Source organism: Syngnathus acus, chromosome 2, assembly GCF_901709675.1.
Source record: "Syngnathus acus chromosome 2, fSynAcu1.2, whole genome shotgun sequence".
In the NCBI taxonomy this organism is placed as follows: Eukaryota; Metazoa; Chordata; class Actinopteri; order Syngnathiformes; family Syngnathidae; genus Syngnathus; species Syngnathus acus.
The window spans coordinates 17,183,202-17,210,981 of NC_051088.1; the positions used below are offsets into that span (position 1 = coordinate 17,183,202).

Consider the following 27,780-nt stretch of genomic DNA (forward strand, 5'->3'; position numbering starts at 1 on the left):
CCCTCTCTTCTCCCTCCCTCCTCGCTCTCTCGCTCCTGCTCCTCAGCTCATGATTTGAGGAAGTGACATTTTATCACCGCTGCGGTCCGGACAGCGGCTGCAAACAGGTGTGCTGTCGTCTGTCCGGCCCGTGTCACTCACGTCTCGGAAGCCGAACCGAGCCACGTCGGACGTGGGACGGCGGCGCTGGCGGCAGGGCGGGCGGTGGGGAGGAGGAGGAGGAAGCCGCTCAAGTGAGCTCTTTATTAGCCGGGCTGTTGGATTCAGACGTGGAAGAGGAGAGAGAGGGAGAGGGAGCGAGAAGGGGGAGCGAGGGCGAGCAATGGCAACGAAGAAGGCGGCGTGCGTGGATGCGCCCAAAAGGAGCCGGAGCCGGAGTCCGGTCGCGTTGGAGGCGGAGATGTTCAGTGAATTTCAGGACTGGTGCCTCCGCACTTATGGAGACTCTGGCAAAACAAAGACCGTCACCCGGCGGAAATACAACAAAATCATGCAGACCTTATTGCAAAACGACGAGTCGGATGGTGTGTACGTGGACAACAGCCACATTAACGCCAAATTCAAATTCTGGGTCAAGTCCAAAGGATTTCAGGTGGGGACCAACGTTTTGGGAGAGCACAACAAGAAAGGAGCTGCGGCGAAGCCCGTGCTGTACGTCCCGGTCAAGTCAACGGTAAAGTGTGATCGTGTGCGTGCGTGGCGTCTGCGAGATGTCCCGTCGCCGTCCGCAACTTGTCTTCGTTTCCAAGCTCGAACGAAAGAAAATGTTTAATAACTACTAAGCCCAAAAAAAAAACACGCCAACATTTCGCGGCCCCATCTCCACCCAGCGCGATAACGCTCCACTTTGTCCGTGCATGCACATCCCAGCGTGAGCGGCCCCGTGCACTCTCATCCTTGCTGCCATAGCAACGCCGCTGCCTGCCGGCGGTGGCGATGCTGAAAGGCTGTTGTGCAGCCGTGACAGCGTGAAGCAACACCAACATTGACATTGCGGCTCCATACTTTTGCACCGGACCGAAACTGGGATGCAGGTTGGACTCTCACAGGCTCCCGTTTAGAGGGGGGTAAAGAGGAGGGGGGTGAGGGGGGGCATAATCACCTGGTGATTAAGGGTGGAGGGGCTCATGACATGCACTCCTTGTCCCATCTCAACCAAATGGCACACACATTTGCGTTTTCATGTGAACGTTGCATTTTGTCTCCAAAATGTGACCGTGTGCATTGTGACCATGTTGGCCGAGTGTCACTTTTCATTGTCCTGGCCAAGATGCGGATCGACTCGTGCCTGTAAGCGCTCGTTGCTCTGGCAACACCTGTGTGCTCCACCAGCCGGCTTCTGCCGCATTTTGTTGTCGGCAAAACATAAAAGTCATACATAGCTGCATATTCGCAGGCCGGTCATAAGTGGGAGGGAGCATGGGGGCGGGGTGGGGGGTAATTGGTGCCCTGCTGGGCTACGAATGAAACAAAAGGGGCCGATAGCTACGCACGCCACACACACATATGGGGAGTTGGTGCCGAGCGTCACTTGTTTGTGTCCGATGACGTAAAAAGTAAAGGTCAGGTCGCGTGTCCCACTGCACCTCACGGAGTTATACGAGTCGTGTCATGTTTGCTCACATGCAAGTGAGAAACAGTGAGGTGGGTGCATGTACAGGCCACCTCCATTTTAAATACGCCTTCTGGAAATCATCAACCCCCCATCCCGCCTATGTTGTTAACAAACCAGAGGACATATTGGCACGGATTAGGGTGTGAATGCGTCGATTCTAGTTGAGATCCCTCCACAGGTGCTCCACCTGTGTGAATGCACAATTTCCACGTGGGCCGTGCGAGCGCCTTTTGGAAGATGGTTAATCTCGTCTCTGTGCCGTATTGTGTTCCCCTGCGGACAAGAGGGCAGGTGGAAAGCGTAGAGTGTGTTGGGTGTCTTTTGTGTGCAGCTTTCTTTTGATAAAAGTTCCTGCAGTCGTCTAGATTGGGACAAATCTCACCCGGTGTCTCATAAGCTTTGTTGAACCAAAGCACACATTTCACATTACAGAATAAAATCCCAAAAGTGGACAAACAGGTTCATCATGGGAATGGGTTAATGGTTCCCGAGAGACAACCAAGCAAAATTTGTCATAGCTTCTATGCCTTGATTTTTATTGTTTGTGACAAAACTTACATCACAAAGATCGAAGTTGTCGTTTAGTGTTTGTTAAAAAAAACATGAAAGAGTCCCAAAAAGCAATTGAACTCTATGCTAGCGACAGTGAGAAAAGAGCTACAAGATGGCTTCTGGAATGATGTCAGCCAAATCAGCGTCCGTGGCGGCGTGAAGCGGCAAGCACTTAAATTGGCCAGACTTTCTTGGCCATGCAGATTGAGGAGTCAATCAAGAAAGCCTTAATCATGCCTTCGCCCCCTGGTGGTTGGCTGACCACTGGTTGAGAAAGTGTTTGATTGAATATGCAACTGAGCTCGCATTTTATATGCAAATATTTCTGACGGTCATTTAATCATTGATGCCAAAATCATGATCACAATCCAAATTTGATCAATTGTAGAGCCCTTTGTGTTGTTCCACCGTTTGTGATGTCCTCATTCAGTTAGCCATTGCGGAAAGAATCGCTCTAACTGCTAGCACATCAGTACCATTTAACGTTACACTGTATGTAAGCTAGCAGGCAATTTTCTCCCTAAATCTTTGTTTTATGTTCAGTTTTAGAGTAAACCGCAGGGCATTGGCAATAAATGCTTGAAGCCTCTGTTTTGATGAGACGATTTCGATTTGCCTAATTTACTGGGAAGATAGTTTATTAACGCTTGTATCTCAAGTCTGCACTATTGGTCGTAGCAAAAAAAAAAAGATCAGCCCAATGATGTGTTCGATCTTGGAAAAACTCGTAGGTGGCGTCACTCTTATCTAAAGTCATCGCTGTATTATTTATCTCTTATTGAATACATCCATTTCAGAACAATGAAGTGAAATTAGATCATTTCTAGTAGCACACCTGATGATCTCTCCCGGCACAGCAGCTTTGAAACACTGCTCAACGCACTGAAGGTCTTATTGAATTAAAAGTGTTTTATTTACGTGAGAGGACTATACACACTTTGTAGCTAATATTGTGTGTGTATGTGCGTGTTGGAGGAGGCGGGGGGGTCTGACTCAGCAGCACTTGGGAAATGGAAAGAAGAAACATAACATTAGGCAACTGGAGCTGCGTCTGCGACTGTGAGTCAGAAGCAACTGCGATGCATGCGTTCGTCTGCTGGATTATTCCAATGCAATTTTGCTTTGTTTAGCATTTTGTTAGCATTTGTCACAAATAGGCCGGGGTGAAAGTGCCGCACACGCACACGTGGTTAACGGTCACGGCCTCGCCGGGGGGTGGGGATGGGGAGGCGCTCTTGTCTCCGGACGCCCCGCTGCAGCTGCTCCCGGACTGTGCCAAGTTTCTGTATGGGGGCAGGCGTGTAAATGACGGGAGGATGCATGGGTGGGGGCGGGGTCGGACGGTGGCTGATGTGCACACAGAGAAGGCCTCTTCTGTGCGTCGGCCAAGCGCACAAGGCGGCTTCAGTGTGTGATGGGACAAAGGCTGCCGGGCGAACAGTCGCCACTCCGTCAAGACGCTTCTGTCCGAGCGAGCCACATACTGTATTCTGCTTCTTCTTGGTCGCCTGTATGTCGGTGTTGTCTCGCCCTCTTTCTCCATAGCTCTCCCAGCAGCCCCCAGTGTGGAGAAGCAACCTCGTTTAGCTCCCATTATGTCCTGATTAGGGAGGAGGTGGGGGCGGGGGGGACTAGACGCACACCAAAGGTGCGCCGCAAAATTGCCTCCAGCAAAAGCATCGGTGAGGCTACCATAAAACAAAAAACGGTTGCCGTAACATGACCCGTGTGCTAAAGATTACATATCAAGAAAGAAAATATTGCAAGCGATTGCTTTTAGTTGCCATGTCAACTGAAAGCTGTAACTATGTGTGACTAGCGATTTCAGTGGCCGTGTTGCAGATGCGTGTAGCCGTCTAGAAATCATGCGACTGGCGAAGCAAACATTGCAACAAAAGAAAAAGGAAAAACCCCAGGTTAAAACCCGGGCTGCAACTAACAATTATTTTAATCATCCATTCATCTGTCTAGAAGTGAAACAATGAATCGACGACAAATCAATTGTTGAAATCTTCAACTATTTTGATAATCAAATATTTAGAGATGTTTGAGTTAAAGTTGTCCAAATTATCGGATTTTAGCCTCTCAGCAGTAACAATTTTCTGATTTCTGTAGTACTCCATTAAAGCAGACTTCATGTATATAATTATCTTTGCGTGGACTCAGAATAAGAGAAAAATAATAGAAGTTATTTTTTTAAGCAGTTGAGCTCACAGATCCCTCTGGTGCATTGCACCAACATAATGACATTAATGGTAAAAAGAGTTTCAGTGACTTTTGAAAAAGAGGATTCTAAGATGCATATGTTTTCCTTGGAAGAAAATCCTATGTATCCATCTTTAGGAAACGTGTTCAAAATTATGTTACATACCTATTAAGACATTTTGGCATTAAAGGTACGAAAAATATTAAGTTTTTGTTGGGAACAATTGTTTCATTTTTAAAGATGTTTACTGCCAGTAATTCCAGCACTCAAATCGGTAAAATGAACTGATTTTCACAAAACAAAATGCAGTTGTTTATGTCTTGTCTTGTCCACTCAAACATCAAATTGAGTAAAATTGGATGACTTTACTCGCACTGACTGACCGTTAGGCTACTCATACATTTTCTTTTTTTTTTGGCAAGACGAACAAGTTCAAATCAATGTGAATTAATTGACTCACATAAAAGAAAACACATTTTTTGAGGACCCTCAAATATGCATTTTTCTTCTGCCTGAAATGAAAGAAATGAATGAAATCCAAGAAATGAGGATGTTTTTCTTTTTTTTTCTCCCCAGATGTTGCAATGTTAGGAATTTCACGAATCCTCCTCTGCATTTGCGTACTTAGTTTTGCTGTTTGAATTGTAAACACCTTCTAAGGCCCGTACTGTATTGCATGCAACCAGACAAAGGACCCCATGCTTGCTTTGTAACACAACGGGATGGGTGGATCAGCCAGCAGCATCCCGCATGCAGGTGTAGTAAGCAAAAAAAAAAGGCCTTAAATCAGACATCAGTCAAATAAATATATTTTCTAAATGAATTTCAGTGGCGTATTGATCGAACGATATACAATTCACACATCTGCATGCTTCTTATAGTAACCAGAATGTTTTGTTTTTTTACTGACCTGAAGCTTTAATGGGAAATGAGCACTTTATTTTACTAGCAAAAGGAATCAATAAGGAAAATTTGCCAGCTTTGTTAAGTCCCATTTTTTTGTGACTGGGCAGGAGAGACAATTAAACCGGCCAATGTGGTATATCCACAATCGTGCCTCCCTCAATTTACAAAATAAAAGACTTGACGGGGCCGTCGTCTTTGTGCAGTGGATCTTATTATTCTTAACCATCTCGGCGACCGGAGATGTTTGCACCTCAGTATCAGCCGAGAAGGGGAACATCATCATTATTATCTGATTAATTAGGCCACGCTTCCCTTGAGAGACCATCTTTTCGGGTAAGGGCCACAGAGTCAAAAGAATACTGGCCCTATTATTCCACAGCATTTGCATAAATACCTTTTTGTGTTTTTGAATCTCCTGCGCTTTTGTCCTCACTTTTTGTTTCATGGCTGTCTGGCAGCACTTATCGGAGGGCCACATGGCCTGGCTCAAAGGGCTTCCCAAATGTTCGCTGCCCTAAACGAGAATCGGAAAAGCGCTGATGAGCTTGTCGTGTCATCAGTGCAGATTTCATAGAGAGTGAAGAGTGTGCTCAGACGGAACATCACTTGAAAAACAAAAACTTGTGATTTTAAAACCATTTAGACAACATACTAGATTTGAACTCAAAACAGTTGAACAAGAGATATTGACTACTCAAGGCATATATTATTTATCATCGACAAAAAGATCACAACATCTCACGAAGTCACGTAGTAGAAGAAGCACCACAGTAGTATTTTTTTTGTCCGCAAGACTGCATTCTACTGCTCCCCGGTGGCCAAGGCAGGCACACCAGAAGGAGCAACACGTAGAACTGAATTGCAACATAAAATGATGTACGCACTGTTAAATTATTTGCATTCTATCTATATTCCTACTCTCTGTTTTAACAAAGCAGAATTTTATAGCATGCTATTTCCCTTTATCAAAGCACAAACAGACTGGAATTGACTGAATAGAATTTGCATTTATTTCAAAGGGAAAAGATGATTTGGAAATCTTTTGAGAGTTGTGGTCAGAGAACAAATTCAACTTGTATGTCAAGCCACCTGTGTGTTCATCTCGTGATTTGAGATGCATGTGCACCCGCGTCCAAATGCTAGGTACATTGTGCTCGTATGCACGCCGGTACAAAGAGGGGGTCGCTGATCGGCTGCTCGGCTGCACGGCTGCTCGGCTGCTTGGCGTTTCCTCCCTTCTGTACCCTCTCTGTTGCCATGGAGAGACCGCTCTTTGCTTTCCCATAGGAGGAGAAATTAACACCATTTTTAACTGGCCTGGGGGCCTCCCCCCTGTGTGGGAGACAGTCAGAGTTCCGCTCCTACCACACCCACACACGTGTGTTTAAGTCATCGATAACCCCCCCCCCTTCACATTCCTCTGTTGTCATTTTAATACCTTTCCTAGGACAGAATTTGACAAAGTGAGACATAGCGGAAATAGACTGTGTGATGATGTGTCCGCGGCTCATTTACATACAAGAGCAGAGCTGGTCCCGGGACTGGTGCTTCTCTCACTGGTTCCGTAAGATATTGGGAGTGCCACACTCACCATCCACCAATGTTTATCTCGGGATAGACGCACATGTGCACAGGACAGTGGCTCGGAGCTGGCTGCAGCTAATGTGGATTTAATGACAGGCTTTGTGAGCGGAGGCAGAGGGGAGAGGATGATGGTAAAAAGAACGGGCAGCAGTGAAGAAATACGAGGGGGGAAAAAAGCGATTGGGGGTAATGATCTCTTATCCCCATTTGATGTCATATGCACCTTAACCTGCCACCATTAATCAAACGTGCACACACCGCTTCCCGCCTTTGTCCCATTTACGTGTCCATTAGCTAGCTTATATTTACGCACTCCTTGATGATCTGTCACAAGTCACGAGTACTAATAAAAGTCTTTTTAGTCGTTTTTAGTCACGTAAAATGCTCCGAGACTACCACACCCGATATCAGCATGACATATATACGTATATATATACACGGTTTAGTTTAATTTGATCTGTGACCTTGCTTGGGATGTAGTGAATCCGTTCCAGCACTCACCAACTACCAACATCCTTTTTTTTTTAAAGGAAAATCTGCATTCGACAGTATAATAGTGAATTATAACCTACAGGAATACCACTTGCTTGCCACATAAGATGCAACATGGGCACAGATTTATTGTCCTTCTGTCTTCTGAGTTGCCTCGCTTAGTGGCACATCGTCAGCTGATATTGTTCCTCCACTGCAAGGAAACCAATGGTAGCCGGATATTGGGAAGTTTGCTAGAGGCACCTCGAGGTGGTGGTGGTGTGTGTATGTGTGGGGTGACATACTCATTTTTTTGTTGCTCGTACCACAAGGAAACATCAGCGAAGCAATGGCGCATATCTGGGAAAACTCCCATGTGGAGGCACTCATGTCTAACAACACCACTGTAAGACAAAAAGTCATTTTGTGGACGTTCAGTGCAAAACCCCTGGCATGGGATCTTTTTGCATGTCCACGGCATCTCGTCCAGCAGCTCTCGTGGCCTTCTTGCCTTTGTGACCCAGCTGCTTTCCGTCAAGCGCCCCACTTCCTCCCCCTCCTGACCTGGCTGCCTGTGTGCAGGACCTCTCCTCTCTCGCCATCAGCGACTCGTGTGCTCTGCGTGTGCGCGTGGACGTGCGTGCAAGACTGCCAGCGGGGGTGGGGGCGGCCGACTCAAACCCTCCAGTCTCCTAGCAACAGAGCGGTTTGTTGCGGGACAGGGAGCCGAGGCGAGGATGGGGGCTGGTCGTAGAGTGGCTGGGGAAGAGAGCAAAGTCCTGCGGGATTACCACCAAAGAGCGAGAGTGAGAAGGAGGAAAGGCGTGTTGCGGCGTGTTCTTCATAATGTCTCGTTGCCATTTAGGGATGCTGACATGTCTCCTTTGCTCTTTAAAACGCGCCGCCGCCGCTGATGAGACCAAGCTGCGACTCCATTCAACAGCTGTTCTCCTCTCCTCATGATGCTTCCAGCTCTGCCCGCGTGACGTGTACTGAACTCGAACGCGCGTATGGGACGCACAAACACGCTCACTCCAAAGCAGGATGTGTTCAGGGGTGAATGTTTCACTCACTGTTTACTCCGATCTGGAAGCGTTTAGCTGAGACGGCCTCCCGGTGACGTTCACTGCATTTTCTTACCTGTACACAACAGGTTGGCAATATTAGCTGTGTCTGTATTGCAAAGAATACAATAAGAACAGGCCTGCAGCTATTGAATATTTTTGGAGTAAAATGTTTTATGTATTAAAACTGTAGATATGTGTATACATACATAGCTTAAGATCAGGGGATGCTTTGAGAATAATTGTCAATTTTTGTCTATGTGAAGCCCTTTGAGACTGCTTGTGATTTAGGGCTATACAAATAAACTTGACTTGACTTGACTTGATATATATTTATTAAAGTTAAGATTCTTATATTTATCAGTCAGACCTATTTTGTATTAAAATTTGGCATCATTTATTCCGCAGATTAGTCTTTTTAATCCCTCCACAGGTGGTTTGGATAGAGGAGTCCTTGTGCACTCTCAATCTCTCTATTGAACACACATGGTAACAGAACTCAGTAAACACAAACACATTCTTAGTCACTGACCTCAACTGATGCCATGGCATTGTACAAAAACATCCGGTGCTGGGTAAACGTAAAAAATTTGAGCCCACAATTTGCATACACATGCAAATTATTTCCAACTCATCACATACGTATGGCGGCACGGTGGAACGCAGTTTGGAGGGTGCAGGTTCGATTCCACTTTTGGCATTTTGAATGTTTTAAGTTAAATAGTGGCTCGAAACGATTCTTCGATTATCCAACCTGTTGTGAATTAGTTTGATCATTAAAGTTGTCAATTCAATTATTAATATTTGCACTTCAATCAATACAATCCTTCAGTGATACCCAGAAGGGAAATTCAGGCGTTAAAGCAGCAGTGAAAATTCATAATTAATTAGAGGTGCCAGAATTAATCAACAATCAACTGATTGTTGAATTAGTCAACACTATTTTGATAATCGATTCCAACTGATTTATTGTCTTTTGGGGGGTAAAATAAGACATTGGCAAACATCTCCTTTTACTTTGGAAAAAAAATATTTTTGCATATCTTATGACATTTTACGAACCAAACAAGGAATTTAATCACAATCATTTTATTTGTGTATTTCCTATGCTCTCAGTTTGAAATAGTGTGCTGTTTTTGAAAAAATTGGTAGAAATTGAAATATTTTGTTTATCCAATTCATCAATTATTCAAAACCTTATTCACCAGATTGGTTGATTTTTAAAAGAATCGTTAAAGAAAGTTTAGTAGAGTAAAAATGAATAGCAAGAAAACAGTTATTTATTTTGTTTAGACGATTAAGTAGAAAAATGGTGCAGAGGCCTTGACTCTGAGAATATGATTGTGTCCTCCCGAGCGAGTGCTGCAAACATCCGTCTCGGAGAATTTGGGAGGAATTCAGCAGAGATGCAGCAGTGCTGTGGGTGCAATGCACACCCCTCACTTGTATGAGATTATCTAAATCCAGCGTGAATGGACCTGACACCATTGTCCCAAGCAGTGCTAACGCTGGTGATGATGTCACCAGAAGCGGGATGGTACTAGAGTGGGGTGCTGGGGGGGGGGAATACCGTGATGATACCTTGCTAGATTACAGCTGCGATGATGAGGTGGAGGACTGTTATTATTTCATTTATTAGCGTTACATTTAGCCCATGCTGACAGGGGAGAGTGGCTGGGAAGAGGCGGGGCAGGCCGGATTAAAACAAACCCACTCTGTGAGCTGGTTTTAGTTGCCATGGCAACGATCATTACCTCGCACTTGGGAGAGCCGGAGCAAGAAGAGAGAAGGAGAGGGGGAGGGCGGCAGGGGGTAGGGTAGCGTTCGTGGGGGGGGCGTAAGAAAACAGTGCACAACGGTCCGTCCGGATGGGGCAAAGAAATGTCACAAACAGTACACGAATCTCAGGGAAGGGATGGATGGATGGAAAACATTGTGCATGGGACAACTTTTTCCATTCGGGATGCTCCTCTGACAAGGAAAGATCATTCCCAATCACCTGAGAAAGCAACTCATCATGCTTCAATGTCTCAGCCATGACTTCAGATAATTGCTTCCCGGGACGCTGAAACGACTCCACTTAAAATTGCAACTATAAGGGGGAAGGAGTAAGAACTGTACAAACATGGGCAGAGAAAGCAGCATGTGACACGGTGGATGGCGGCGGTTGTCCTGGCGATCCCACTTCCACGGTATGTCACGTGACCCTTTGCCCAGCACACCTGCCCGAGAGAAATCAGTGGCAGTTTCTATGGCGACAGGGTCAGCGGTGCAGGAGGCAGGACGGGCTGCCAGAGGTGGCAGTCGGTGGGAGGGACTGTTGGTCTTCAATGGGTTATTTTTAAATGCTATGAGATGAGCGCTTTCGCGACCTCTCCTGCTGAAAGAAAAACGCTTGGTAGGACTGTCCGAACCGACGTGAGCAGTTGTGTACGTATGCGCAACCCTACCGCATCGTTTGCCCCTAATATTAGATGGGTCTGATGCATATGCCCCGCCTCTTGCCCAAAGTCACCTGGGATAGGCTACGGCTAACTTGTGGTCCTGATTAGGAGAAGCAAAAATGGGTGGTCGATACATAAAGTACACACGTTTTCGTTTGTATTAAAGTGGGTCGTGGTAGTAGCGGAAAGTACTGGGACCAAAATACAGCCATGGAATATTCGCCGACGCATGATGCTATATTATGGCGCTCCCTGTTCTAAGACCGAGCCCTCCCTCTCTGCGTTCAGTGAATATATACTTCTGAAAAGTGTGTGTTTTTGTTCTTACAATCAACACTTGCAATATTTGCATCAAAGAAATGTGGCGTTTGTGTCTTTGTTTCAGTGTGCGGACGGCAATTCAGCTCAGGACAACTCGTCTCTGAAGCGCGTGGCTGTAGTGGAAGACTTCTTTGACATCATCTACGCCATGCATGTGGAGATTGGCGCCGACCCTGGCCGGGCCCCCAAACACGCGGGCCAAAAGAAAACCTACAAAGCGGTAATTTTGTCACACTTTGGTGTTCTACCTACGAGTATACAGTAGAATTTTTTTTAGCACATTTTTATAATTCTCTTTGTAATGTATTGTTTTTAACATCAGTAGTTGAACAAAAACAACTTGCACAGATGCGTCACATAACCGCTGCCTCAAGAACAAAAGGCAGCATGAGCCTCCAGCTCACAAACACCACCATGTGGCTTCTGATACCCGGGACACGTGCAATGGGACAAAAATGACTTCCTGCGTGATTTTGCAGCCACGTCGGACACTTTTGCTGGACTTTGGTAATGGCATCCCCGCCCGCCCCTTGCCCCTAAGCAACCAAAAAAAAAAAAAAGAAACCAATTTCTACTTGTGCCCCTGCCCTATAGAGAGGTCCTGTCACGTCTCATAGCGTGTCCCCTTTTGAGGAGGCAGCATTAGTGGGGCAGGGCATAATATGGAACTGTCACTGTGGCCTTCTGGGACGAGCACGCTCCTCTGGGTGGCCTTTCCCTTTCAGCTGCCTCAAGGGGCCGTGATGCGTGTGTATGTGCGTGTTGGCGGGGGGGCAAAGGAGATGGCGAGCAGTGGCAGCGGTGGTGGGCCCGGTGGGGGTGGGCACCCCTGCTGTCTCTCCGTGGTCTTGTGAAGGTCGCGTTTTCCAGGGAAACGCCAGCGGGGACGAGGAGGGAAGGGCGACGCTGGAGAGCGGGGGATGGGGGGGTTTGATGAGGCCGAACATGACACCGACATCGAGGTGGAGATTTCTGGTAAACGTTCAATAAGTCAACTCAGAGATTAATTTATTTATACATTATAAATGTTTCAAGATACTTGATAACGTTTTAAGATAATTGATAAAAACGTGCAAAAAACGTGTGGCAAATTTTCAAAGACATTTTTATTTTCATTTTCCTATGGTCCATATTGTAAATCACTCATTCAATCCCATATCCATTTTCCAACTTTAAAAACCGATTGAATTTTTAAACCATAACAATGGGGGGAGGGCTCAAGAATATCTCAGTGCATCCCTAAAACATTTTTCTTATACAAACGCCTCAAATTCTTCATTGTGTTCCCTTCAGGGGACAGGTGTGGAAAATACCCAAAAGTCTATGATCTGGCCTAGCACCTGGGTGGTCCAAGCATTTTTCAAGGGGAGGCAGTGCCCCCATGGGCCCCCTCTAGCATTGCCAGTGAACCCGACTTAGAGCGGAAGTATGGATCAGGGCTGGGCAAAAAAGAGAGACCGAGATGATCTCCTGGAGGGATAATCACGTCAATGGCAATCTCACAGATATCGCATCTTGCCCCTCTCAGAAAAAACAAAAAAACGCTGCAGATGCACTTTCTTACGCCATTTTCATGTCCATCTCTCACCACAGATAGCGGAGACCTACGCCTTCCTGCCTCGAGAGGCGGTGACTCGCTTTCTAATGAGCTGTGGCGAGTGTCAGAAGAGGATGCACATCAACCCCAGCACCGCAGAGTTCAAAGGTAACACAACCTGTGAATGGCCCGCTCGCTCAGGAAACATCATTAAGTGGTGGGCTATTTTCAAAATCAACCTTTAAGAGCACACGCTGCTCCCATCACCCCGCCAGCTGATGATTATAATGCTCCGATAAATAGATGGAACAGTGCTCGTCCAACTTTTTACACTTCAAAATATCTTTAGTTGTACAAGTAACACGATCATGACCAACATTCAAACACAGGTTTCATTCCCAAAAGTAATATTTCATATTATTGTAAGTCACTGAGAGAACATTATCACAGTATGAACATTAATAGTGAATTTAAATTAAAGAGATAAAACTAGTTAAATTATAATTAGTTGAAAAAAACTTTGGACAAAAAACTTTAAAATAAATTCTGGATTTATTATAGATGACTAAAAAATTTAAAGCCACTTAGTATCAACATTAACACTGTTGGGGGTGCTGTATAGCATTTAAAAGTTCTAAAACAAACATTTCAAAAAGATTATATGAAAATGTATTGCACTTAAACTTGAAATGTAACTGAACTTGACTTAACAAATGTATTACATTAGAAATAAAAAATTGAAATCGTTGTAACGTTATGCACATTTTGAATATCTAATATTTTTTCTTACAGATTATTCCAAAATAATCCGTCCTATTAGGTTTAGTGAAGATGCTAAAATGTTTTCAGATGTGAGTAGTTGTCTACTCGTGGCCTGGGATTGGGTGGCCACCAGTTCAGGGTGTACCTGGCCCCAGTTGGGATAGGCTCCAGCTCACCCCAAACAAGAGACACACTTGGCGATGAATTGACGGATGGATGGATGGATGGACGGATGGATGGATGGATGGATGGACGGATGGATGGAATCTGATGCAACAAAGACTCAAAAGATTCGCAGGAAGCCTGAAATAGGATGATGGAAGACTCCCCCGAGTGGATGACGGGGGGACTGCAGACACATTCCTCCACTTGAGGCTTCTGCGAAGAGAGACTAGCAGACAACTTAAATTTGGTCACAGAATTACTAATACAACGTAATTTAACTGTTAAAAAAACAAAATACAAAAAAACACCTCCATAGGAAAAATAGACTCCATTGTTCCTCTAGAACACAAAAGTAATAAATGTAGAGTGACATTAAAAATATGTTGAATCAGGGAAAAGCTATATTCACGGCACAAATCTTTTATTTTATTTATTTTTTGTCAGAAAATGACCGTCCAACCTCGCTGGTCCCTGACCTGATTGACTATAACATGCCCCTGACTGCCACCTACTTGAAGCAAATGAAGTTGCAGTGCATGACTGCCACCGAGAGGGTAAGTCTTCTGTATTTTTTTTTTCAAAGTGGAAAAACAGTATTTCAACCTCCTATGTTTAAAATGAAAGGGTAGAAGCAAAGGTTTTATGTGTAACTGAATACAATGTATTTGAATAGCTCTGGTGAGGAGGATGCAGACTTTGCTCATTCAATTCCATGGCTCTATGGTTGAAATAAATAATGACACTTGTTTTCGTGGCAATATTTTTTTCATGGAAACATAATACAATAATAAGTGAAACTAAATGGCCAGTTTTCCGGATTTGTGGGGCAACCTTGTTTTCCAGTTCTGAAATTATTGACAAAGTGCTCAATTAAATTCAACTTAATATACTTGTCGGCCTCCTCCGCCGTTCCCTCTCCGTGAACCGGGATTAAATTTGTGGGCGTGACGTCATGTGCCAGACCCCTCCCACCTAAGGGAGGCTGTGACAGACCGAAGCCCCCTCTCCCCTCCTCCCCTTCCCAGTGCGCCTGCTTTGCTGTGAGCAAAGTGCAGGGAGCGGCACTCGCTTTTAGAGCCAACTCGCGCATGATGTTCGTTTTGAAGGAATCGAGAGCCAGGCAGGGATTCGAGGGTGAGTACAATCAAAACAAACCCCAAAACGGAGAAGCGTGCGTTGTGTTATAGTCGCAGAGTGTTTAACAATAATTCATCAGCGGCAGCGATGGAGTGATGGAGACTACTAGGCCGCCAAGTATTGTGTGAAGCGTCACAAGCGGGCTGCGTGAAAACTGCAAGTGTGCTCTGCTCTGCTCAGCTCACATTAGTTGACAACATCAACATAGTTTGTTTTGAAAGGAGCCGCACGCTTGAGCCACTGTATTAAGAGCACACGAGACTGCCCTCTCTTATATAGATTCAGCGGTTCCTCTTGCTAATCATAGCAAACTACAGGAGGGGGGGGGGGGGGGGGGGGCCATCCCAGCCAAGACCGGAAATTTTACTCTCCTCCACCTCATCTTGGCAGTGGTACAAATAATACTTAACTAGATTTTTCAGGTATCTTGATACTTTTTTTCCATGACTTTTTACTGACTCCCTAAATTTGAAAACTTATATGTGTACTTTCTACAATGCAAATTGTAAAATAAAACAAAACACATCAATTTAGATTCTAGATTTACTATACATAGTAAAAACTCAACTGAGCAATGAAATTTTTACTTTTTGCTTATCTCCATGTATGTATACAAGTGGGGGAAAAGCTATTTTAAAGAATAAAAGATAAACCCGCGCACACACACACATAGTGCAGTAGTGCGCTTTTGACAATTGGCTGGATTTATTGCACAGTGTAAACATTAATATGAGCAGGGTTACAAAAGCAGAATAAGTATATGAATAATAACAAAAGCAACGTGTGGTTCACAGATTATGATGTCATTTGAATTGTTTATTAAAAATATTTACAATACAAATAGAAAATGCAGTGTTTCCAGTATGTTTAGGAATGCCATTAATAGCAATCAACATACTAAGAAAAAGAGACAAAAAATACAACAAAGGGCAGAGAGAGATTTAAATTAAAATCTGTGTTTGAAAACCTATTCAAAATATTCATCAAAGATTCACCTAATTTACTGTTTTGGTCCGGAAAACGTTTATTGTTTTCAAAAGCAAAAGCAAATGCTGCTTTCATGGAGGATGATATTTTCTGGAGATTTATTGAGGAGAGGCTGAAATTCTGAGGATTTGTACAATTTTGAGTTAGACAAGGTCTGTAAGGAATTAATCTTTTTTGAAAATAGTTGTTGATTCATCGATTTGATTGTTGCTCTTCTTCTCACGAGTAGCAATAATTACAAAGCAATTAAAAGTTGGAAACTGTTTTGTGTACAAAAAACTATTTTGGTCTGTTGTACCAAGTTATTGAATTGTATTTTGTACACAACTCAGTAAAAATTCATATTTGCTTTTGTACTAAGTATATTTTCGAGTAGAACGCTTAAAAAAGTTCTACTGTAAATGAGTTGAATCTTTACTGTTACTTTTACCATTTTTTTTCCCACAATTTTCTGTACTTTTATCTACTTAGTGTGAGTAGTTTTCAATTAAAGTTCAAGTCCAATCTACATGAAAAAAGAGTCAGTCCCAATCATATGAGAGCTTTTACTTTTAAGTTACGGTAGGACGGGGTCATTGTTTTTATTATTGTCGTATGTTTTAAAAATGATGTGACAGAAATGAATTTCAGATTATTTTGGCGACCCCAGATAAAGAAAGCGAGTACATTGTTATAGCAAGATGTCGACTGACACTTGGCAACTTTCGCAGGGGCCAAGTTCAATGTTGTGAAGGAGGTCAAAGGTCAGGACTGGCTGTGAATAGTTAGCAAGATTATGGTGCCTTCTCCTCTGCTTGGTGAAAGACTACACCAAGTATTTTACGTTAGTATTGAAAACAAGGTGCAGCAATGGATTAATCAACAATCAATCGCTTATCAAATGAACAACAACTCAATGTTACTAAACTTTATATTTCTACTTTTACTTCTAAAAGATGAAGTTGCTTTATAAAAAAATGTCCTCATCAAATAAAATATCGGAGCAAAATACAGTCTATTTGTATTTTCAACAGAAGGTGGACTTGCATTTTTCTTTTAATCTTGGTAATTGTGAAGAACTTCATAATTTAACGCTTTGTGATTCGGCTCGTGTCATCACTCTCAAGCACTGAATTGGAATCTGCTCTTCTGTTTCTGCAGGATGACTCGTCGGTGAGCAGCGAGGACATGAACGGCGCCGAGCCCGCTTGGGCGGCAGCTGACCGGCCGCCAGCACCTGAGCCCGGGACTCCGAATGGAGCGAGGCTCAGCAACCCCGCAGCCTCCGTCAAGGAAGATGACGGTGAGGCTTCCTGAAACATCGGTGTCTCAAATCATCGTTTCATCCATTTTAAAATTTTAGGACTCGTATCTCAAATTACTGCTCCGAAATCAAAGCAAAACAAAACTTTCATGAGTCAACTTTCACCCAACACTGTATCCACTGTATTCATCGTACGAGAACACACTTGCTGTTTGGTGGCAAACAGCTTGCCTTGGTCTTAGTGGACTAATCCAAATCGGTAAATCCACTCTTGCAGCGAGTGGACCGCCAGTGCTGCCCCAATGTCAAATACCCCTCCCTCTCTCGCAGGGTTCAAGGCTTAAAAAAGTAGGACAAAGGAGGCCGCGATGAACCCTCACACCATGCACACGACGGCAATTGGTGCAAATCACACAATTCTACCAAACACATGACACAAGAAGGAAGCATTTTTGAACACACACACTTCCGCATTTCACCATGAAAAGCGAGCGTCATTAGCTTTACATTCACATAAGCGGTGATTCAGTGAAAATGAAAGCTTTTCTTGCATCTGCTGATTCAAAGGATTGATAGTTAAAAAAAATAAACTCCCTTAACAGCACCATCACCATGTAATGCGAGAACATGGGAGAAACTGGGAAAAAAGGTATCAAACAAAATAAGCATGACAAACGGAAACCACACTTTTTAAAAAATTGCTTTTCTTTGAAACTTTCTTACAATGGGGTTTGGTTGTGGTGCATTGCTTTTATTGATTTTTTTATTACCAGTCGGACATAAAAATTCTACACCCATCCCTTTTCAGGACTTTTTTATTTTTATTTTGCCCTATATCAGAAGTTTGAAGGTTTTGTTCTCACATGAACTATTATTTGGAAGTGTTTATTCTGTTCTAGCCCCCGTTTATGCCGTTTGCCTTCAGAGCCAAAAAGTTCAACCTTGGTCTTATCAGACCAGAACACATTTCCTTCCACATTTGTCTGAATCTTTCTTTTCTTCCCCCTCCAGCAGACGACGACTCCTCAGAGAGCAGCAACGGCAATGGAATGCCAGCCATGACCTCGCCCGAGGTGCAGCCCGCGGGTGCCAATCCCCCGGAAGGCAGCGCCTCATACGGCGAGGTGATGGAGAACGGCGTGAGCGCTCCCTTGGACTTCAGCACCACTTTGTCTTCATCCTCCTCGGATGAGCAGCAGCCCGTCAACCTGAGCGACCGACTGCTGCCCGCCGGGTGTTCGCCGCCAAACTCGTTCCCGACAGACCCGAACAGGAAGTACCCAATCAAAACAGAATATGCCAAGGTAATCATTCAAACTTGACATCTTAGGAGAATGTTTGTCTTTTTAACCCTTACAAGTGGGGAAGTAGAAATAAACATGAAATAATGTGGTTGCAAAAGTGTGGATACAGCTATGGATGCATGCGTACTAGCAAACTTATACCAAACTTAAACCACTGACTTGTGCATTTATGCTAATATGATAATGACATAATAAATACCTACTATACGCTAAAAATATTAATTTCGAAAAAATCTGTAGCTCATAATTTGATATAGACAATTATCATGAAGATGCATGGCCCAAGCAAAAATCAAACAGGTGAACATGCAAGAGTATGTGTGCGTGGAAAATTACCAGTATGTTTGCGATCATGCCATTTGACGTGCTCGCTCATTTTTCGGCAGTCGCCACCATACAGCTCAGGAAGCTACGACTCCGCGAAGACCGAAATGAGCGCGTGCGCTGAGGACTTGACCTCCGGCCGCGCGCAGATCATCGATGATGACGACGACGATCACGATGAACACGATGACAGCGATAAGATCAATGACGCTGAGGGAATGGACCCTGAGAGACTTAAAGCCTTCAATGTAAGTAACCTGCTTGTCTGGAGCCTTTTTTTTTAACAATTCCATGGCGAGCTCTTCAGCAAATAGTCAACCAAAGTACAGACGTGCTTTGAGATACAAGTTTGATTTACCCTCGTATCTCAAATACCTGTGTCTCGAGCTGTAACTAATTATTACTTTAATAATCAATGAATCCGACGATTATGTTTTCGATATAAACGATACCAGGTTTTCCATTCGTTTCAATGGGGGAAGATAATTTGAGTTACGATTGGATGCGGATTATACGTGTATTGAAGACAACCACATAGGCTAGCAGCTTTCTACAAGGAAACTCTGCTTATTTTGACTTCCTCCTCGTATATCTGAAGGTCTAACAAAAACTATGAAACACACAATGCTACATTTGTGGTGATGCAATGATTCAACTTTAATTTTCGCTGTGGGTTTTTGTTTTCCCATCCTCCCCCCTCCCTCTTGATCCTCTCCGGCGTACGGACGCCCATCCCCTCACTGCCTTTCCTCGCTTTTGTTTTCAACTCTGCACCACTCTCTCTGTCATCACCGCCCCCCCCTCCCCACCCTTCATCGCCCCACTCCATTTTTTCTGCTCTACATCCTTTCCCTCACCTCCCTTCCCCTCTCTCAGATGTTTGTGCGTCTGTTTGTGGATGAGAATCTGGACCGCATGGTGCCCATCTCCAAACAGCCCAAGGAGAAGATCCAGGCCATCATGGAATCATGTGGCCGCCAGTTCCCTGAGTTCCAGGAGCGCTCTCGCAAGCGCATTCGCACCTACCTCAAATCTTGTCGCCCGCATGAAAAAAAAGCGGTTTTGAGGTATTAAAATCTGCCTTTTTGCCATCACATCACACGTCCTGCCCAAGGACAACAAGCACCTGGCTATTTTATGTTTCATAAGATTATCCTGTAAAATAATCTGGTGGTGTTCATTTAGACAGTTAACGTGTTGTTTTTGAAACATATCAATATTTGCACCATAAAACAATAACGGGGTCACAAGACAAAGACAGATAATTGTGCAGTAGAGCAAAATGTAGCCCATATTTGAAATCCTCCCCTTAAAAACAAAAATTAACTCTAAAAGCTCACCTAAATGAACAAAAACATATTTCTGAAATAATTATTATAGTAATAATAAATACTCATAATTCTGATAATGAGAGCTAAAATAAACAAAAGCATCCAAACAACTCTAGACAAAGAAAAGAAATGAAAAACAATTTATACAATTAAGATGAACAGATTTGTCTCAGTTAAGGCTTACTGGTATGATTATTTTCATTGACTGGACAAAAGATACCTAATCAAACCAGACCTTCAAACGTTTTGTAGCGATCTAAGAGCTGAAGAGACCTATCAAAGGAATTCCAGAGTTTGGGGTCACAGAGTTTTTAAAATAATTTATGACTGGAGGTGTAACAATGAGGTCATTGAAAGTTCGTTTGACCGTCGGGTTGAATATCAGATGAGAACAGAAAGTGTGAAAAAGTGCCTGGTATGTTTTTTTTTTTTTTTTTTAAATCATAATCTACTTTTAATTTAGTTTTACAATTTTATCTCTGTACGATTTACACTTAAGACATACACTGAGTTTAGTTTATTCCTCCTTACTGGATTCATTTATAGATAGAAAAATAGAGGGGAAAAAAACAACAACTCTCGTCGTGCAACTCAAAACACAAGTCAGTGTTAGTCACTCGCATTCAGCCACCCTGGAAGCCCCCTGGCGCTATTGTATACAAATGTTTCCGAAAAGGTCTGTCCAGAGTTTGACATTCATTCAATATGCACTACTTTTGCTGACAGATAAGACCAACCCCTCCTCACCTCACCTCTGCCATGGCTGAGAACATCCTCGCCGCCGCATGCGAGAGCGAAACCAGAAACGCCGCCAAGAGGATGAGGCTTGATATCTACCCAGCGGTAAAAAAAAAAAAAAATTGATCAAATGCAATGCACAATGAAGCGTCTCGGCTGGCTGGCTGGGTGTCACTAAAGCAAAACATGTGCTCGCAGGAAGAACCCGCCCTTGTTGACAAGCCCAGCACCAGGGAGCCCGCATCCGTGGCCCCGTCGGGCTTTGTCATCGCCAGCTCAACTTTTGCCCAAGACCAGCTCTACACCAACGGAGGCCTCAACTACAACCTGCGTGGCTACGGCACCGTCGCCGGCAACCAGCAGGAATGCTGGTGCAAGCACAAACCAACGGTGAGCAGCAGCACTTAATTAGAACACAAACAGTGGAGTAACACATGTCGACAGACAACATAGAAATATTCACACCCTCTGTAAAAATGATTAAAATGATAGCATGCTAATGAGTCATTGAGAATAATATTGACTCTTCTTCGTTTGTGTCTGTATGACTGTATTATACTGCCCCCTGGTGGCAAAGGCCAGCGCACACCTCATTTGATTAAATTGCCTCATTAATTCACGATGCACAAGTTGTTTACTACTATTAAAATAGTAATATATTCAATTATAGTAAGAATAATTGTTATTCTTTTTATAAAGTCCATATCCGCCTCACAGTGCAGGGGTGAATGTTTCGATTTCTTCCTGTGTTGAGTTTGCATGTTCTAAACTTCCTTTCAGCCATATGTCTCCCTCACGACACGACACTTGCGTCCGCAGGTCCAACAGATCTGAGCATGAAGTCGGTGGTTCCGAACTCCTCTTCCTCCAGCTCAAACAGTCATGGGCAGGGAGGCGGGGGTGGAGGGGCCTCGGCCCAACTCAGTCCCCCGGAAGTGACGGCGGTCAGGCAGCTCATTGCAGGGATACAGAGAGTCAGCTGCCTTCCTGCTCCGCTCGGCCGACGAACTGGAGAACCTGATTCTGCAGCAGAACTGAACACCCACCAGACCCAGCCCGCACTCGGCTTGTCCGTCCGTCCATCCGTCTTTGTGTGTAAATATGTCACTCTGACATACAAGTCTTGGCGAAGTTGGACAGAGGCACAAGCAAAGGGGAGTGGTTCTGCCAAGCACAGCAGGTCCTGTAAGGTACCTTGACTCATCCCACATGACTATTTATGCATTTGCTTCCCTTTGACCTCCGTGCTCTGTCTTCTGTAGTCTCCCCGCTAAGTTTCTCTCTCCACCTCAGCCCCCATTTGTCTCAGGAAGTGATCATGTGTGCAGAAAACAAATCCAATTGTCCATCTAGTGCCATTTCCCCCAACCTTCAAAGAGCCAAAGCTCAAGAAAAGTCCCCCGGCAAACCACCGAACAAACTCGTCACAAAGTATTTCAAATAATGACTCCCATTTAACATGAGTGTGATTGGCTAAAAGATTTCTTTTTGTTTTGGTCAATTCAGCAGAACAATTAATAGATCACATTTATGGTGGAACGAGTTATGAAATGATTTACCTTGATCTTAAATGATTTACCTTGAGCATATATATTTATATAACTAACAAAACATTGGCATATGAACAGGGGTGTGTTGACTTTTTCAATCCACTGTAATTGTTCTGCCTATTTGTGGCTACCATATACGTAGATAACAGAGATACATGATTAGTAGTCAGTAAAAAATGATTTTTGGCCCAATTAAATCATAGGAGATCATTTTATGCGACCCACTGGATTATTTTTAATAGTTGGGAATTGCTGATTGTAGTGAACACAGAATGAATTCAATTAGCTTTCCCAGACATCTTGCAGGTTTCAGTTGTGGATGGAATAATAGCAATGTGTTTAAAAAATAATGAAAAAGTAAAGCAGTAGTAGTTTTTAAATCTAATCTAATGGGGAGTAACTGAATTAGCGATCGGTTTGTTTTTCCTGCCCTGGCAATTTGAAGTCCTGTTTTTGAATCAAGGGATGGAAACAACAAAAGATTTATTGAACCGATTAATCTTTTAATTGGAAAAAAAAGCCACACTGCTATTATTCGGCACCCAAGTGTACGGCAAGCTGCTTTTGTGTCAAAATGTTCATCCAACAGTTTGACTTGGTGGACATCCATCAACAGACAAACGGTTGCTAAATTTCCTGCCACCGTTGCTGTTTGATGGACTGATCCCAAAATCAGTCTCATTTTTGTTCCAAGCCGTTCGCTCAAGACGTTACCTCGTTGTCTTTTGTTAGAGACCAAGACTCATTTTGTGAAAAAGGTATGACATGGAGAGGAAATGAAACGATAGGAGATCACCAACACCTGTCAGGGAAGAAAGAGATTATTGAACATTTTGTTGAGTGCGAGCAGAAAAAGGTGCAAATATGATGATAATCAGTAGAGGATGATATTCATGTCACATATCGTGGGGAGAATTTCACCACAATTCACTCCGGTCCTAAAAGACTTCATAATCCCATGCAGCATTGTAGCCAATTTCAATGTTTTGACGGCTGATGTTGGTCATCAACCTTATCACTTTTCAAAGGTCACATGACTTGCACACTTTGCTTTTTTTCTTTCTTCTTCTTGTCATCGTTGTTGTTGTGGAGGAATTATTATGTGCATTTTGTCACGCGTAGCCAATATCAATTGATCACTCGATGGATTGAGGTCATCCCAAACATTTGCATGGGGGGGTGCAATGGAACCGAGAACCCCCCCACACACACACCCCGCCCTCAGCCCCCAAGCCGCATTGCGGCCATCCTGTCACTGCAACCCATGTCAGAAACTGTCAGTTTGGAAAAGACGCAAGAGACAATCTTTGACAAAGATGTAATTACATCAGTTTACGCTCCCTGGTGTGTGTGTGTGTGTGTGTGTGTGTGTGTGTGTGTGTGTGGTGTGTGTGTGTGTGTGTGTGTGTGTGTGTGTGTGTGTGTGTGTGTGTGTGTGTGTGTGTGTGTGTGTGTGTGTCTGAGAGGGCACACACACACACACAGAGAGCACAGTCTCACACTTGATGGTGAGTCAGCACAAAAACGGTTGTCAAGTGTACTTTTGTCTTGATTTCCCCGATTTTGGATTTATGATTTTTTTTGGGGGGTGTTGCTTGACGTAAGTGTCGTCGTGGACCGTTTGTGTAAAAGTGAAGTGTCCCACTTTGAACATGAATCTGTTAAGAAGTAATTCCGTCACTCAGCACATTCCAAACAAGGACAAGTGACACTCCAAGCAGCCGACTCGCACCTTACAAAAAAAAAAAAAAAAATGTAGAGAGATATATTATCTACCACATGACACATTCTATATCAGCGTGCGTTCGTCACATTGTCAGTGGGCCGCGTGCTGTGTGCATTTCAAGTGTCAGCATGATGAACTACTGCAAGTTTGGAAGCACTTTATAGCTCAGGATTAGGGAAACGTACGCAGTGATCCGCTCGTCAGCGGCTTTTTAACCTCCAAGTTATGCTCACAAGCAGCTTTGCAGCTCCTCCGCGGGCCCGTAGGTGGCGCCGTACTGGCTGAAAATGACAGGCACCTCTCATATCACCACAAAAAAAAATTACACACACAGGCAACAAAAAAAACTCACATTTTGACGGAGGGAGGGACTTATTGCTTGGCAGAGCCAATCAACATTTGAGATGGCATCTTGTTTACACTTTTGAGCTTCCGTCCACACACACAGTTTTGGACTCTCACATGGACAAAAAAAGGTTCACATGGAAAAAAGGATGGATGCTTTTTTTGCTTCAGTAAGAGGGTTAGCATAAGTCTTTTTAGTTTATGCGAGAAGTTGGGGGGTTGTGAGAGGTTTTTGGTGTGTGTTTTTTCTCTCGCGTGCATGTCATGGGTATTAACTCCGGGCCTCGAGGGCTGCCATCCTGCATGTTTTAGATGTTTCCCTCCATCCAACTCACCTGACTGGCACTGTTGGAGAAGGGAACCATCTAAAACATGCAAGATGGTGGTTCCTCGAGGACTGGAGTTTGACACTAGTGATGTATGTGAAAGAGATTGTTTGTGTATGAGAGTGTTTTTATTTTGGTGAGTGTGGGAGGCTTTTGAGATGTTTCAATTTAGGAGAGATTTTTGTGCATGTGTGAGATATGGTATTTTTAGTTGTGTGGGCAACGTTTTGGTATTGTGAGAGAGGCTTTTTGCTGGGGAGTTTTTTTGTACATATCATGAGAGGCATAGGGGTGGGTGCGCATAGTAGTGAGTATGAGTTGTTTTTAATGTGCGTGAGAGATTTTTGGGCGATTGAGTTTTTTAGTGAGTTTCTGTGCATGTCAGAGGTCAGTGTTTTTTGTAGTTGCAGGGGACTTGTGTGTACGTTTTTTAGTTGTTTTAGCATGTGTGTGTTTTTTGTTGAACGTGGAGCTTTTTTTTGTATCTGTGTGAGTCATGGGTGAGATATTTTTGTGTATGTGAGAGCTAAATGTAATTTTGGGCCTATACATCTCCTCGCAGGGCCATCTCGCACATGGTCCAACGTTAATCTTCTCGAGTAATCGTGACGTACGCGTCCTCGTCTCCTCTACTTCTTTCTTGTATTGATTATTTTGATGGTTTTTTTTTTTCTTTTTACTGTTGCCGTGGCGGTCTCGTCTCAGTCGAACATTTGCTTGCTGATGTGTAAGTAAAGCACCACAGCAGCTTGTGTGATCAGCCACCATGATTTTGTTTGTTGGTTTGGAAATGATGCCGGCAAATTTTGTATTGCGCGGACAACATAATGATCTCTCGGTGTTGCTGCAAGTGCCCTGGTAGCTCGTGGATTGCTCAAGTGGTCAGATTCTGTACGTGTACTGTATAGCTGTACAAAGAGTGATAAAAGCTGTTTTCAACTGTTCTTTTTTTCTGTGGGTACAGCACTGTTTTAAAAAGAAGACAAAAAAATCAAAAGTGGTTGAAGAAGCCCTTGCCTGTTTGAACTTCTCATTTGGTGGTGGTCTGTAATGCTATTGTTATTTCTTTGTTTTGAACGCCTGCCCCCGCCGCACTCATAAGACTGTAGCTGTGTGCATGGACGGGGGGCGGCGTCCTGTATCCCCGTGTGAAGCTTTGTATCGCCCCCTCCCTCCGGTTTTGGACTCAGTGAAAGTGTGATGTTTACATGTACAGTTTTTTCACAATGTTTCTTTTGCATTTTCTTCAGGATCTTCCCCACCCTAATTTGCATACGCTCATCCAAAACGTTGTCTTTTGCCCTCCCAAGTGTGACCTCTTTGTCGGAGGTCAACAACCGAACAACTCCCCTACGTCTCTGCTGGGCCAGCAAAGATAAATACGATTCTAATCAGCTCTTTTTTTTGTGTGGCCTAGAAGGAGAGCAGAGTAGGTACATTTCTAAAAGTCAAGTGCTCAGAAAAGTGTAATCTTGTACCGTCAAAGGTACACAAACGTCCTCGGTAACGTATAAGCCATTCCCGTCTCCTGGCCTTCACGGGGGAACCCATAAACCTCAGGAAATACGCAATCTCCGCGTGAGTTTGTATCCGCTGATTTCCCTCTGATGTGAGACTGAAAATCACTAACAAAAACCATTCAACATTTCTATGGAGATGTCTATTGTTTGTACATTGATCATTGTGTTTGCAAAGTGGATCTTTTTCCAGTTCGTGTGACTTAATATTTGGATTACGTTGGAGTGTTTATAGGTATGGATATTTATTATTATTATATGTGGAAATACAAAAAGTGAAAAAAAAAAAAAAAAAGTTTGAACCTGTTTCATTTGTTTGTTTCATGCAAAACTGTCCAGGTGAGATTCTTTCTGCCTCTTACATATCACGAAGGAGGGACCTGGGTGCGTGCGTGCGTGCTTGTTCGGAAAAATAGTGTTTTTTCAGTGTTGCATCAACGCGTTGGGAAAAAAAGAAAAAACAAGGGAAAAAACTAAACAACACGATTGATTGGAAGGTTCTCCTGAGATGTCAGTAATTCAATAAAATAGTGCGATGGGGTCTCAAAGTGCCACCTTGCTTCATTCTTTACGGTTTTAGTCAACACATATCTTCTCATATTTCCCGTATTATATTCCAAAAGATCCCACTGCAAGATGAAATGGTGAGACTAACAAGAAAATATGAATTGCACAACATCCATGTTTGGATTGTTATTTTCCAGATGAAGATGAGAAATAGGTCCTGACACACATTTTGTATAGGGACTTTGGATAAAGTCCGAAAATAAAGGACATGTCAAAAATGATACAAAGCATTCTTTTTCAAAAATAAACAGTTTTCTTGAATTATTTTGATAGTGGGGAAAAATTTCATGAATACTATACCTACACTTTGCTATACCAAATGAATTAAAATTGGATTGACGTTTGTATTTGGTTAAATCGACATTTGATTTTTTTCTCATCCACCAATATGAATTTAAAATTGAGTTGTCAACGATTATTTTGTTAAATTTCGAATAATTGCAATCAATAACATTAGTTCAAATCGAATCATCACTGATGTTCCCTCCTTATGTAATATAATATGAAGAAGAAATGTGCAACTTCTCTTCAGCCTATACTGTAAATTTTAATTGTATTTCGGGAAAAGGGGGAAAAAAAGGACAATGAACATTTTTCAAATTGTGCAATTTTTGTCCACGAGAGGGCAATAAAATTACAGAAATGGCAGGAGGATTATGTCACGGAGCTCGAGATATTTTTAGGACTCAATTAGGTGAAGGGTCAAGACCTCCTGTGAATGTCACTTTTGCGTCCCAAGCAATAGAATTAACCACTTACTTTTAATCAATGGTTCTCAAACGTATCAATGCAAGTGTAAAGAAAGGTGTATTTGAGTAACGTTTGGTAGCTATTGCTCGATAAAAGTTGTCCAACACTGAACTATATAGTAAATTATATTCGCACAAGCATAGACAAAGTGTTTCACTCATAGGAATAGTTTTGGCACAACCTTAGGTGCTTTTAAAATTTGGTTCAAATATAAGTAGAGGTCTTTTGTGACCTGTCGTCTGAATTGAGTGACCTACTTCTCATACATGATTGACACATTCAAGCGGCAATGGGGTCAGATTCTTTGG

General features: G+C 43.3%; 1 protein-coding gene across 1 annotated transcript; it reads left to right on the forward strand.

Moving 5' to 3' along the window:
• LOC119139215 (nucleolar protein 4-like) lies at nucleotides 1–26,694 on the forward strand. Its single transcript, XM_037279709.1, is given in 14 exon segments — nucleotides 1–673; nucleotides 11,228–11,383; nucleotides 12,757–12,868; nucleotides 14,072–14,181; nucleotides 16,892–17,033; nucleotides 18,009–18,298; nucleotides 18,685–18,870; nucleotides 19,499–19,669; nucleotides 19,672–19,689; nucleotides 20,680–20,796; nucleotides 20,890–21,060; nucleotides 21,063–21,081; nucleotides 21,511–21,653; nucleotides 21,655–26,694. Coding segments are annotated over 14 exon segments (2,061 nt in total). The 5' UTR covers nucleotides 1–322; the 3' UTR covers nucleotides 21,730–26,694.
• The last annotated feature ends 1,086 nt before the right edge of the window (nucleotides 26,695–27,780 follow it).